Source organism: Oryctolagus cuniculus, chromosome 11 (genome assembly GCF_051225735.1).
Source record: "Oryctolagus cuniculus isolate XC-2025 breed Fujian yellow rabbit chromosome 11, ASM5122573v1, whole genome shotgun sequence".
NCBI lineage: Eukaryota > Metazoa > Chordata > Mammalia > Lagomorpha > Leporidae > Oryctolagus > Oryctolagus cuniculus.
In genome coordinates this window covers 116,014,572-116,028,160 of record NC_142877.1, presented here as the reverse complement: position 1 = coordinate 116,028,160, position 13,589 = coordinate 116,014,572, and the positions used below count along the sequence as shown (strand labels likewise).

Genomic DNA, 13,589 nt, shown 5'->3' with positions numbered 1-13,589 from the left:
TCTGTGGTTTGAATATTGTACATCTGTGTGTATGAATAGTTCTGATTTGAATTTTCAAATCACCTCGTCAAACTCGTGCTGATGCTTAGCCCTCAGTCTGGCATTTTTCAGAAGTGGGGCTTAGTGGAAAGTATTTGGGTCAGGGGCCGGAGCTCTCGTGTGAGTTCTGTGGCAGAACCGGCTTAGCTGAGGCCAGGAGGAGTTCTAACGCAAGTCTGCCCCTTGTTTTCTCTCCTCCCGGACACTGGCTGGCAGCAGGATGCTTGGCTGAGCACCAGAACTGATACTCCCTCCAGTCACTGTTCTGGGGCCTGACTGGCTGACTTGCTTATTCTTTTCTTAATTGATTTATTTGAAAGAGTTACAGAGAGAGGAAGGGACAGAGAGAGAGAGAGAGAGCTCTTCCATCCGCTGGTTTACTTTCTAGATGGCTGCAATAGCTAGCGTTGAGCCGTGCCAAACCCAGGAAGCACCCGCTTGGGTGGCAGAGGCCCAAACATTTGGGCCATTTCTGCTGCTCCTCCCGGACCATTAGCAGGGGGCTGGGCAGCCGGGACACGCAGACCGGCACCAGCGTTGCAGAAGGTGCCTTCACCTGCTGTGCCACAGCACTGGCCCCACTTACCACATTCTTAATTATAATATTTTATCATTGATTTATTCAAAAATTCATTTGGCCCTTATTTCTCCTTATAACTTTGTTAATAGGCAGGAAGGAGGGAGACGGAATATACGTGTGTGTGTGGGGCATGGATAGAATTAAGAACATTTATTGAAAATTCTTAAAGTTTCTGTGTTGATAAGTTAGGCCCAGGTTATTTTTGTATCTAGTTATTTAGAATGTTGTTACCAGTCACAGAGGCGAGGGTGGTGGCCGGAGCGAGTCTCATGGGTTCTTTTCCTCAGCTTAGTATGGAAATAATAAGCCAGGAAACAGTTTGAAAAAAGGCACAAACTTTTATTAGACAGAAAAGAAACTGGAATTTGATTGGCAAGCGACAGAGAAAGCGTCTGGTCTGAGAGGAGAGCCGGCGGAGTGCCCGAGCGGGACGCTGGCTCTGAGGAAGGGGCCCGGGTTTCTAAGACGATACTGCTTTTCCCATTGGGTCATTCTGTGGGAGTGCCCACTGGACGGGGGTTTCACTACTGTATGTTGATGGGCGTGGGGCTCATGGAGACAGTGGGGGTCTCCTGGAGGCTGTCCGTCTCCTTAGTGGCTCAGACCCCCCTCTTCTGCTAGCCCTTTTTGGAAGATTGCAGCCACCCTGGAGGTGTGATTTAAAGCCACAAAGGTCACACAAGATAGCCAGGGTCTCCTGGAGCCAGTCTGACTCTCCCCAGGGGCTCAGCCCCTTCCCCTGCCAGCTCTGGGTGAGAGATGGCGCCCACCCTGAAGGTGTGGTTTAAGGCTGCAAGGTCACACATGCAGCACAGGAAGCTATTAGTGGGGGAGACGCCATTCAGTCTGGAGACGGGCTTTCCAGCCACAGCCGGCAGCCTGCCTGTGAGGGACAGCCCACCCGTGTCCGAGAGGCCCACAGGCCCCTAGCCCCACTGGCCAGCCTCAAACATGAGGACCCCAGTCTGAAAGGTGCCTGATCCCCAGAAGAGGAAGCATGAGGCTGCCTGGGGACGACACAGAGGTGTCAGTTCTCAAGGGAGGTTGGAGGACAAATCCGGTGTCCCTAAACCTCACCGAAAGGCCAGGTGAGGGCTCCTCGTTTGCTGGATGGCGCAGGTCCTGAGGGCACAGGCTCTGGAGGCAGCCGGCCTGGTTCCCAAGAGCGCGGGCACTGACTGCGTGGCTTCAGCAGGGCCTTCCTCCTGTGAGTGTATCTGTCGTTCAGTGTCTGCAGCAGTAGAACAGGTATGGAGGGTCACTGCCATGTTGAGCCATGCTGGGCATTGAACGACGTAACAGGGGAGGTGCTCTGATGGGCCAGGTACTCGGTAGGTAAGTGCTGCTACACAGGTGGACGTATTTGAGTTCCATTTGTAGAACTGCAGACCCTCATCCCTCTCCTAACCCTCGAAATCCCTGTTTTGCTTCTAAAAGTTGGCAGCAGTTTCCCATTTATTCTTCGGAACAAATAAACTATCCTTCCAGAAGGGGCATTCGGTGGAGGAGTGCTAGAGACTTGTAACTGAGCCGGGGGATTCCGGGGAAGCCAACTTCATAGTCCACAGAGCAGCCGGGGGGACCAGGCCTGCGAACCCTGGGACTGCGGGCTGCATGCTCAGAGTGCTGGGCCAACAGCCTTCCCAGCCGCCAGGGCGCCCCAGCTGCTGCCGCACACCGTTTGTCTGCTCCGCACGGTAGCTTCACCACCGCCCCTGCTCCTCCCTGGGCCCGAAGCACTCCTGCCTCAGCCCTGCCTGCCTGGGCACCTGCTCACGCATCCTCAGCCCTGCCTGCCTGGGCACCTGCTCACCCATCCTCAGCCCTGCCTGCCTGGGCACCTGCTCACGCATCCTCAGCCCTGCCTGCCTGGGCACCTGCTCACCCATCCTCAGCCCTGCCTCCCTGGGCACCTGCTCACGCATCCTCAGCCCTGCCTGCCTGGGCACCTGCTCACCCATCCTCAGCCCTGCCTCCCTGGGCACCTGCTCACCCATCCTCAGCCCTGCCTCCCTGGGCACCTGCTCACCCATCCTCAGCCCTGCCTCCCTGGGCACCTGCTCACCCATCCTCAGCCCTGCCTCCGTGGGCACCTGCTCACGCATCCTCAGCCCTGCCTCCCTAGGCACCTGCTCACGCATCCTCAGCCCTGCCTCCGTGGGCACCTGCTCACGCATCCTCAGCCCTGCCTCCCTAGGCACCTGCTCACGCATCCTCAGCCCTGCCTGCCTGGGCACCTGCTCACCCATCCTCAGCCCTGCCTCCGTGGGCACCTGCTCACCCATCCTCAGCCCTGCCTCCGTGGGCACCTGCTCACGCATCGCCGCTTCAGGATTTCCCAGCCGCGAGGCCGTTTCAGGTCACCCCGCCGCGTGCTCTCGGCACCCTGCTCGCTGTCAGCCCAGCTCAGGCGCCATCACACAGGTCTTGGTCACCTTTCTCTCCAGCTGGGATGTCAGCCGCCAGAGGGCAGGGGTGGGTCTGCCCTCTCCTTACCACCCCCACCAAGCACAGGAAGGCAGGGAGAGTGCACAGGAAGAAGTGATGGAGGAAAACGGGGAAAGGAAGCCAAATGGGACGACAGGTGACACAGTGCTCCAGGGAGCTCCTGGAAACTGTCGCTGCAGGATAAGTTTACTTTGTTGCCAAAAATGTTCTCATAATACACGTTTCCCGTGAACTTTTTAGAGACCCCTTGTGTGTGTGGTGAAGAAGCTTGGCCTTTAATTTGAAAACAGTTCAGGTCATTAAGGTCTGAAGCGGTGCAGATGACTTTACCAAGGCATTTTAGGAACATGGCGTTGGCTTTGGGAGGGAAACTGGAGGCTGCTCCGGGAAACCAGGCAGGAGACCCCAGAGGGTGAGGTAGCGGGGGAGGCAGGGGTCGCAGGTGGACCCCGAGCGGAGGGAGGAGACCAGAGTCCAGAACCCAGGAAGTCAGAAGCTCCGGGGCCTGAGGGCTGTGGGGCAGGAGCAGAGCGGGTCGTCACTGTCTGCTGGTCTTAACGGGTCAGGTGCCACCTGCAGGGAGTGGCTTCCTTTCTTCCGTCAGAGCTCGTGCGCCAAGAGGGTTGAGGAGGTGGACGAGGGCGCTGCTGAGCCGCCGCTGAGCCGCCGCTGAGCCGCGAGCCGGGCTGTCCGCCCTGTGCTGCCGGCCTGGGCGCAGGCACGGGAGGAGCGGCTGTTTCCACGGGAAGGAGGTTAGGACGGGGCCAAAGCTGGCTCACTGCCTGTGTGGGTCAGTAGAGCTTTATTGCATACAACGTGCTGATTGCTTCCTCTTTGACTGCTTTTGTGCAGTGTAGTTGCAATAAAGACTCCTGCCCACAGAGCCTAGAGTGCTATTTTCGGTCCTTCACTGGAAAGGGCTACGGTGGGCAAGAACGGCAGGATACCCGCAGCAAGGGGACGGCGGGCAAGTGCTCAGGGTGACGGACAGAGCAGTCTACGCCAGACAAGAGGGTCGCGGGCTCTGTGGATTCGGTGAGGCCACAGGGAGACGTTTGAAAGGGGGAGTGGACGTAAGCCAGAGGCAGGCGATCCTGGAGAGCAAGACTTCAGGCCGGCGCCGCGGCTCACTAGGCTAATCCTCCGCCTAGCGGCGCCGGCACACCGGGTTCTAGTCCCGGTCGGGGCGCCGGATTCTGTCCTGGTTGCCCCTCTTCCAGGCCAGCTCTCTGCTGTGGCCCAGGAGTGCAGTGGAGGATGGCCCAGGCGCTTGGGCCCTGCACCCCATGGGAGACCAGGAGAAGCACCTGGCTCCTGCCTTCGGATCAGCGCGGCGCGCCGGCTACAGTGGCCATTGGAGGGTGAACCAACGGCAAAGGAAGACCTTTCTCTCTGTCTCTCTCTCTCTCACTGTCCACTCTGCCTGTCAAAAAAAAAAAAAAAAAAAGACTTCAAAGGAGCACAGACCCGCCGCGTGCCAGAGGGGCGGTGCAGGTCCACGGACACTGGTGTCACTCTGGGGGCTGGGGCATGGACAAGAAGGGCTCTGCTTCCTGGTTTTGGTTGAAGAACTCCTGGGCTGAGGGGCCGGATCTGCTACTATAAACTCTTTGGAGACACTGAGCAGGGCAAGTTGAAGACCATTTGCACGCGCACGCTGCAACGGGTGTGGACCATGAGAGAGTTCACACTTCAGCAGGTGTGGACGGTGAGAGGGCGCACGCCGCAGCGGGTGTGGACGGTGAGAGGGCGCACGCCGCAGCAGGTGTGGACGGTGAGAGGGCGCACGCTGCAACGGGTGTGGACCATGAGAGAGTTCACACTTCAGCAGGTGTGGACGGTGAGAGGGCGCACCCCGCAGCAGGTGTGGACGGTGAGGGCGCACGCTGCTGCAGCGGGTGTGGACGGTGAGAGGGCGCACGCTGCCGCGGGTGTGGACCATGAGAGAGTTCACACTTCAGCGGGTGTGGACGGTGAGAGGGCGCACGCCGCAGCGGGTGTGGACCGTGAGTGATGGTGTTGAAGGCAGCCAGCTGCTCGCCTTCAGGTGCGGACCAAGTGAGACACTTTGGCTGCCGTGACCTCACTTGACCTCTTGATCATAAATAACTGCTCCTGGGACAGACTGTTCTCTCTCCTCAGTGTAAATGTTATGTTACTCATCTGTAGCTCAGACTGTTCTTTCAAATCATTGTTTACCCTGCGCACTAAAAAGATCTCCACTCTCCTGTTGGACGGCCGTTCTCGCGGGCCTCACCCTCGGTCGGCCCACGGCTCCCTGTGCCGGGGGCCTCGGGAGGAGCTGTCCGGGGCGGCCGCTGTGCCCTTCACTCCTGCCAGTGCGGGGAACCCTGCGTGAGGCGCAGCAGAGCCTTAGGCTGCCCTTTCCTTTCTGTCCGTAAAGGCCTTCCTAGCCAGAGCGACTCAGTTTCCCTGAGGGGAACGCGGAGGGTGGTAGAAAGCGCCGGCCGCCCGGGGTTCCCTCTCAGGCCGCTCAGCCGAGCCTGCCCCGCACCCTCCAGGGAAGGCGCCCGGGGTGGGGGTGGGGGCGCCCCGCACCCTCCAGGGAAGCACCCCGGGGTGGGGGTGGGGGCGCCCCGCACCCTCCAGGGAAGCGCCCGGCCGCTCTGCCCACTGCCAGGTGGCCAGAGAGACACACCGGGCGTCTTTCAAGCTAAGTGAACCAGTTATGCTTCCGAGAGAAGTGAGAAAACTCACCTTTAGTCCGGTGACCTGCTTTTCCCAGTAAAAACTGAAGTGGTTTAGGGGCTTTTTAATCTGTTTATTTTATGTAACTTACTTACAATAATGACATTAAAATAAATTTTCAAATGGTCTGCTTTTTTTAACAATTGAGGACTAATTCATATACTATAAAACGCACCTTTTTAAAGAGCACGGTTTAGTCGTTTTTAGGATATTCTTGGACTTGTTCGGTCATCGCCGGGACATTGTCGTCCCCTGGGAAAGTTCACTCCCCGGCCCCTCCCCTTAGCTCCTGGCGTCCCGGACGTTCCCTGTGAAGGCGGCCTGTGAGCCGTGGCTTCCTCACGCGGGTCCTCTGTGCCGCAGCGCCGTCAGTAGCTCGCTTCTCTCCATGGCTCGGTGACACTCCATTGCACAGTTGCATGCGTTCTGCTTATCCACACATCAGTTACTACACTTGTTTCCACATGTTGGCTATGACAGATAATTCCGCTAGGAACACTTGTGTAAACTGTTGGAATTTTTAACCACAGAATAAAAATCAGAACAGCGTGTGTGTATAGTTAACGTGACAGCCATTGTATATCAGCTAAGAACACTGAAAGCGATGAATGAGAGAATGAAAATAAAATTCCTCCGTTGTACATGAACTGTTAATCAAGGACCGATGCTTGCAGGAGAATGTACACTTATAGCAAATAAGGGTTTTTAAGCATTTCTAGAAATGCATCATTTTATTTCTTTTAAAGATTTATTTGAAAGTCAGAGTTAGAGAGAGAGACAGAGAGAGAGCTTCCATCCAATGGTTCACTCCCCAGATGGCCGCCGTGGCCAGGGCTGGGCCAGGATGAAGCCGGGAGCTTCATCTGGGCCTCCCACGTGGATGGCAGGGGCCCAGACACTTGGACCATTTTCTTCTGCTTTCCCCAGGCCATTAGCAGGGACCTGGGTCAGAAGTGGAGCAGCCGGGACATGGACAGGTGCCCACAGGGGATGCCAGTATCCCAGGCAGTGGCCGTACCTGTTATTTTATTTTGGTAGCACCATTCTTCTAAATGCTTTTTAAATTTAAAGCTGTACTATAATTAACTGACTTTTTATTATTTATGAATATAAATAAACATACCCATCAACACTTGGAATAATTTTATACATATGTTGTCATCACACAAGCTCAATTGGCCTGCATACACCTCACAAAATTTTTTTAAAGATTTATTTATTTGAAAGCAAAGTTACAGAGAGGCAGAGAGAGAAAGAGTGGTCTTCCATCTGCTGGTTCACTCCCCAAATGGCCACGATGGCCAGAGCTGCACCGATCCAAAGCCAGGAGCCAGGAGCTTCTTCCAGGCCTCCCACATGGGTGCAGGGGCCCAAGCACTTGGGCCATCTTCTGCTGCTTTCCCAGGCCATAGCAGAGAGCTGGATGGGAAGTGGAGCAGCTGGGACTTGAACCGGCGCCCATATGGGATGCCGGCACTGCAGGCGGTGGCTTTACCCACTACACCACAGCTCCGGCCCCCACAAAATGTTAAGATAACATTTATTGCATCTTCTCTCTGGTATTCGCTGCATGTCAGCACCATTGAATGGACTGTAGGGAGAGGATGAATGCAGCAAGAGATCCAAACAACTGCTGCGGGGAGCCAGAGAAGGGAAGCAAACGGGCAGCGGAGACGTGCCCCGGATTCAGCTGGGCGTGTGGTGCAGCTGCGGAGTGTTTGGAAACAAAAGCAAATTGATGTGCAGCAATTAGAGACGAGTGGCTTTTTAGAAGCGAAAGCATCATGTAGCCTGAGAATCACAGCCGCACAGCCGTAAACAGTGGTGAGCCAGTCCGTCAGCGCGGCAGCCACAGCGCAGGAGAAAGGTGGGCAGGCGTGGGAAGCAGAGTCCTCCCGTGTCCGCGCGCGGCGGGAGCGCCTGCACTGACAGCCCTGCCGCATCCTGGGGTCCGAGACTCGCCTCCAGGCACCCGGTGCTGTCTTCTGACGGGCGCTCTGCTGCCACACGGTCGTGGTCACCGTGCCTGGGCCCCACGAGCAGCGAGACACTCAGCAGTGCCTGGCATGTGCAGAGAACCATGACTTCAGAGAGTTCTTTCGTTGGGGCCGCTGTGGCGTGGTGAGTAAAGCCGCCGCCTGCAGTGCCGGCATACCATGTGGGCGCTGGTTCGAGTCCCAGCTGCTCCACTTCCCATCCAGCTCTCTGCTATGGCCTGGGAAAGCAGCAGAAGATGGCCCAAGTGCTTGGGAGACCCAGAAGAAGCTCCTGGCTTCTGACTTTGGATCGGCGCGGCTCCAGCCATTGCAGCCATCTGGGGAGTGAACCAGGGGATGGAAGACCTCTCTCTCTCTCTCTCTCTCTCTCTGTCTCTCTCTCTGCCTCTCCTTCTCTAACTCTGACTTTCAAATAAATAAATAAATCTTTTAAAAAATGAAAGTTCTTGTATTAATTGGACTAACATCTGCTTGTCCTGTTACTTTCATCTATTAAACCCAGTTCTAACTCATGTGCAATAAGAGAAGTGGAAGATCCTACGTCTGTGTGACTGTCTTCACGTGAGTCCTCTTGTCCTCTCCCCTGCTGTCTCTCTGGGTACAGATTAGCAGGGCCATCACCTGTTCCCTACAGATAAAACGCCATGTCCCTCCGCGTCCGGGCTGCCTGCTCTGTCTTACACTCGGAGTATAGCACAGTTCTCTAATAGAGTACAACGCCTAGTGTACGGAGGTATAGGATCAGGGTTAGGATCTGCTTGGACACCAAGGAGACTCAAGTTTGAATCCTGTCTCTGCCACTCAGCTTTGTGAACTTGAGACAGATTTTCACCCTTTGAGATTTCTTTGCCTCATACTCGTATGCATGGATATCAGTTTGAGGGGACAAGGGGCACCAGAAGAAAAGTATCTTCTAATTTCATTTTCTGAGAACTTTTTGATAGGCTCTTGTGTTTAAAATGAGATTATAGGGGCCGGCACCGTGGCACAGCAGGTTAACGCCCTGGCCTAAAGCGCCAGCATCCCATATGGGCGCCGGTTCAAGTCGCGGCTGCTCCACCTCTGATCCAGCTCTCTGCTATGACCTGGGAAAGCAGTAGAAGATGGCCCAAGTCCTTGGGCCCCTGCACCCGCGTGGGAGACCCAGAGAAAGCTCCTGGCTCCTGGCTTTGGAACGGTGCAGTTCCGGCCATTGCGGCCAATTGGGGAGTGAACCATCAGATGGAAGACCTCTCTCTCTCTCTCTCTCTCTCTCTCTCTCTCTCTCTCTCTGCCTCTCCTTCTCTCTCTGTGTGACTCTGACTTTCAAATAAATAAATCTTTAAAAAAATAAAAAAATGAGATTCTGAAAGCTATTCCAGGGCCAGCGTTGTGGCATAGCAGGTAAAGCTGCCTCCTGCAGTGCCGTTATCCATATAGGACACAGGTGGGAGTCCCGGCTGCCCCACTGCCCATCCAGCCCCTTCTAATGTGCCTGGGAAAGCAGCAGAACCTGGAGTCAGTCTGGCCCAGCCCTAACCTTTGCAGCCATTTGGGGATCTGGGGCGTGAACCAGCAGGTGGAAGATCTCTCCCCCACTCCCTCCGCGCCTCTCTCCCTGTCTGTCTGTAACGCTGCGTTTCAAATAAAGATAAAATAAATGTTTAAACACACACACACGCACACACACACACACACACGTGTTCTGTAATTCATGCCGAAAAACCATTAGGAAAGAAGTTGAAAAGCAATTAGGCCCTTCGAATTCTCCATCTTGCCCAACAATAAACAGTTGCCTTGAAGACCTGCCCACCTCCGCCCTTGGCTGAATCTGGAGGTAGGATGTGGGTACTTGAACCACAACTGCAGGGTTAGGGACGGCAGGCAAACCAGATGCGGAACGCTGGATATCTACCAGCCCTGGCAGCCAGCTCCTCCCACCCTAGGCAGGGCTAGGAAAACCTGCCTTGCTAGAGCCTGCCTCGACCCAGAAGGAAGCATGGTGGCTCCCAGCGTGGGACCGCACGCTGACCTGGAAGTCCACGGGTCCTTTACCACACCCGGAGCTCACCACGCGTTTTTAATTCGCCATTCTGGGTCATCACCAAATAACAAGGAATGCCAGCCATCTAGAGGACCTACTGAGACAAAAGCAAACACAGAGCTGGGAGGAGACACTGTGAAACGACTGGACAACTTTGAAAACAGTTTTTCTTGGGCAGAGCAGGTTAAGCCATTGCCTGCAACCCCAGCCTCCACATCAGAGTGCTGGCCCAGTCCTGGCTGCCCCTCTTCTGATCCCACTCTCTGCTGTGGCCTGGGAGAGCAGTGGAGGATGGCCCAAGGGCTTGGCCCTGCACCCACGAGGGAGACCCCAATGGAGCTCCTGACTCCTGGCTTTGGCCCAGCCCAGCCATTAGGAGAGGAACCAGCAGATAGAGATGAGCTCACTTACTCTCCCTCCCGCTCTTCCTCTCTCCCTCTCTCCCTCTCTTCCTCTCTTGTGTCTCCCTCTGCCTTTCAAGTAAGTAAACAAATCTCAAACTAAAAACAAAACAAAACAAGACGCGCCAAATGGCTCCAAGTCCCGAGCAGCAGAGCTGGGAACAAGACAGCAGTGACCGGGGCTTCCGAACTCTGAGCGAAGGGCTCCTGTGTGTAACAGATCGCCAGCCGGCTGCAGGGAGAGTGCAGTCACGCGAGCTCCCAGGACCCTGGCTTCTCGGGCATCCTGCAAGGTGGCCGCTGGAGAGTGGACGTGTGGGTGTGGAAAGCAGAGCCAGCGCAGGAGGCCAGCCTCCACGGTGCGGCAGTGTCGCTCGAACGCAGACACGAGACTTCCGCGTCGCCCGCCCTGCCGTGGACCAGCCTTTAGCCCGCGGAGGGAGTGGCTGGGTTAGCCTGGCCTTGGTTTGACTGACGGCTGGCGAACAAAGGCCCCTGCCTTCCCCTCCAGGTGTGGCTCCAGCAGCTGAGAAAACTCATTTCGCCCCAGCAAGTCGTGTGATTGGAGATTTTCCTGAGAAGTGGAGATGGGCTGTGCAGGGCTTTGAAGCAGGCACTCGGAGCCGCCCGTCCTGACCACGTTTTCTTAAAGGAGATCCAATTGAGTCTCAGACGCGTCACGAATACGTAAAGCAAAAATGTCATACAGAGAAGCCTCGCGTGCTAGGCGGTGAGCGTGCGTGTCCACGTTCTGTGACTTGCAGGGAGTAAGTCTCTCTGTGAAAAGGTGCCAGGGTCGCCGTTGCTTGCAAAGACTTTAGAATTGGATTTCACCAATTTGTATCACGTGAACGTAACGCACAGGAAGTTCAAGGAGGGCGTGAAGGCCCCGTGTTTGAGAACTTCAGTGGGCGTGGTGAGCCCCCCCCCAACCTCGCGGTCTACCTGGAGGAGGAGTCCGTTTCCCGCCTGGTGTCACGGCTGGCCTGCTCCTCCCACCGTGGGGGGGGGGGACGCTCAGCCAAGTCCCAGAGAAGTGACCGCCTACGGGTTTGTCTGCAAAGAAGTAAGAATCGTCTCAAATCTAGGCTTCTGGAAAATAGAGTGCTGTTGATGTTACGTGTGACTTCTTGGTGAGAGGAATGTGTGTGTGCCGAGGGGTTGTGGAGCTCGGATGAGTGAGGTTCAGCCCTCTGGCGCTTGACCGTAGAGAAATGAGCCCGACGCACAGCCCTGGGTTCTTTGTGGCTGGCAGCTCATTTTGTCATCGTCTGAAAGGGGAAAAAACAAATGAAAGAATCTAAAATGCAGGTTTCTGTGACTCTGCTTTACATATCAGCTTAGAGCGCCGCGGGGGCGGAGAGGGGGACGCCCTCCTGTGCCTGATTCAGGTGCCGTGAACACCTGCTGGGCGGGGTTGCGGGGTCACGGTGAATGTCACAGCCTGCTTTCATTCAGTGCTGTGGTGGTATTGACATCTGATCCATCCAGGTTCTCTGCTTCCTGCCCTGGGTTTTTTCTTGGGGGGGGGGGTCGTATTATGAATATTTAACTGTAAAATTCGAAGTAGTGCATGTATGTAGACTTCACAGAGTCTGCAGTATGAAATTCCTCCAGCGATCCCTCTCACCGTGTGCTGATACATCCTTCTCTTGCGCATTTCAGCGGCAGCCACGTCCGAGGGCGCCTCGTCCCGTTCCACGCTGTCCCTGTCGTCGCCGGAGTCCGCTTCTCCGGACAAGTCCGCTCAGCTCCTGCACCCGCTTCTGGCCGGACCTCCCTTCTGGACTCTGCCCCACGAGCGGCCCTCCTCCGCCTCCCCCAAAGACGGAGCTGCGCCCACCCAGGCCCGCTGCCCCTTCGCTCCCGAGAGCCCCGCGTCTTTGGCCAACGACGAGAATGGCAACCCCAACCCGGCGGAAGCTCCCCCGGCCAGCTCCGACCCCGCCAAGCAGCAGAGGAGTCGCCTCGCCAGCAGCAACTGGGTCGAGCTGTCCACCCAGAACCTAGACTGCTTCACCTCTCTGTCCTGTTCTAGTTTTCAGACAACCGGGAGCTTGCCTAGGGACCCCGAAGCCAACAGTTCCGTCAAAGTCCTCCTGGGGGAGGTGAGGAACGCCATCGCCAGGTTACACGAGGACCTGAGTCTGGTGATCCAGGAGCTGACCGTGGTCAACAGCCACCTGCTGAGCATGAGCGGGGGCGGGGAGGGCGGGGAGGGCGTGGAGGGCGAGGGCGGCTCCCAGCCGCTCTGACCCCGGGACTCCTGGTTCCACTTCCCAAAGACCTGATGGGGGTGGGGGAGTCCCGACCCCTGTTACCGTGGGGCGGGGGAGAGGGGACGGTGGAGTGTGCCCCTCTCAGCTCATTAGCATCTTTCACAGCAATGCGTTCATCTGAGTGGTTTGTTTTTCAGAGAGAGAAGTTTAAGTTTAGATCAGATACCAGGTGCAGTTCGCCTGAGGCCGGGAACCTTGTTCTGTGCTCTCTGCTCCACCGGAGCTGGACTGAGCTCCGGTGAGGCCTGGCTAAGACCCGAGTTACAGATGAGCACCGAGGACCGTTGGCTGAGCCGGCAGGGGAAGCCCCAGGTTTTCCGGCTGCGTGGAGCCCCGCCCGGTCCTGGGAGGACAGCCTGGGGCGTGAGCGCCACGTGCGCTCCTGCAGGTCCTGGTTCTGCAGGCCGGGTGCAGGTGCCGCAGTGGGCGAGCTCAGTGGAAGCCAGTAGGGTGCGGATGGCCTGTGCTGTTTGCGCATTGCAAGGTGAATTCAGGTGAATCCTTTTCCTTCTATTTCATAAAATAAATTTGCTATTTTTCATCTTACGTGTATGTTTTTAATTCATTAAGGTGGCCTTTCCAAAAGAAGTGTCTTGCTTAGGGGAGAAGTGGTCTAGTGCGGGAATTCTAGAGCGCGCTGCCCGCTAGAACACACTGGCCGCTCCGGCTTACTCTCCGGAGGGTGGTGTAATGGGTCCACGTGCCCATCGCTCTGTTCCAGCAGCGGCCAACTTAAGGGTCAAGTGGGCCCAGGTTACGTTGAAGAAACACGGGGCATTGGAAAAAGGACAGTAACACCTGGGCGCCACTTGCAGATAACCTACTTTTCCTCCTGCAAACTGGGTTTAGGAGACAGAGGACTGGTCAGGGTCGGGGCTGGAGGGCCGCGCAGGACGCTCGGCGTGTCGGGGGGCGGGGGGGCGGCAGGGGCCGCGCTGGCTGCAGTGCGGCGCGCACGGGGCAGAGCAGTAGCCGAGGGCGATGGCACCAAGAGCAGGGCGTGGAGTAGGTCCTCCAGCGCCGCGGCACGCACGCGCGCTTCTCCTCTGTGAAACAAAAACCACCGTGGGTTCTGGGTGCAAAATGACAGGGCTGATTTAGATTCTAAACGAC

The 13,589-nt window shown here is 56.5% G+C and overlaps 1 protein-coding gene across 3 annotated transcripts in view; it reads left to right on the top strand.

Moving 5' to 3' along the window:
* The window catches only part of ENTHD1 (ENTH domain containing 1), a 141,223-nt gene extending 128,234 nt beyond the window's left edge, over positions 1-12,989 (top strand). For all 3 annotated transcript variants that reach the window (XM_051834068.3, XM_002721414.6, XM_089308954.1), the window contains one exon: positions 11,863-12,989. In XM_051834068.3, the coding sequence (XP_051690028.3) occupies positions 11,863-12,452 (590 nt within the window). In that variant the 3' untranslated portion in view covers positions 12,453-12,989. The remainder of the gene's footprint in view (positions 1-11,862) is intronic.
* Positions 12,990-13,589: the final 600 nt, after the last annotated feature.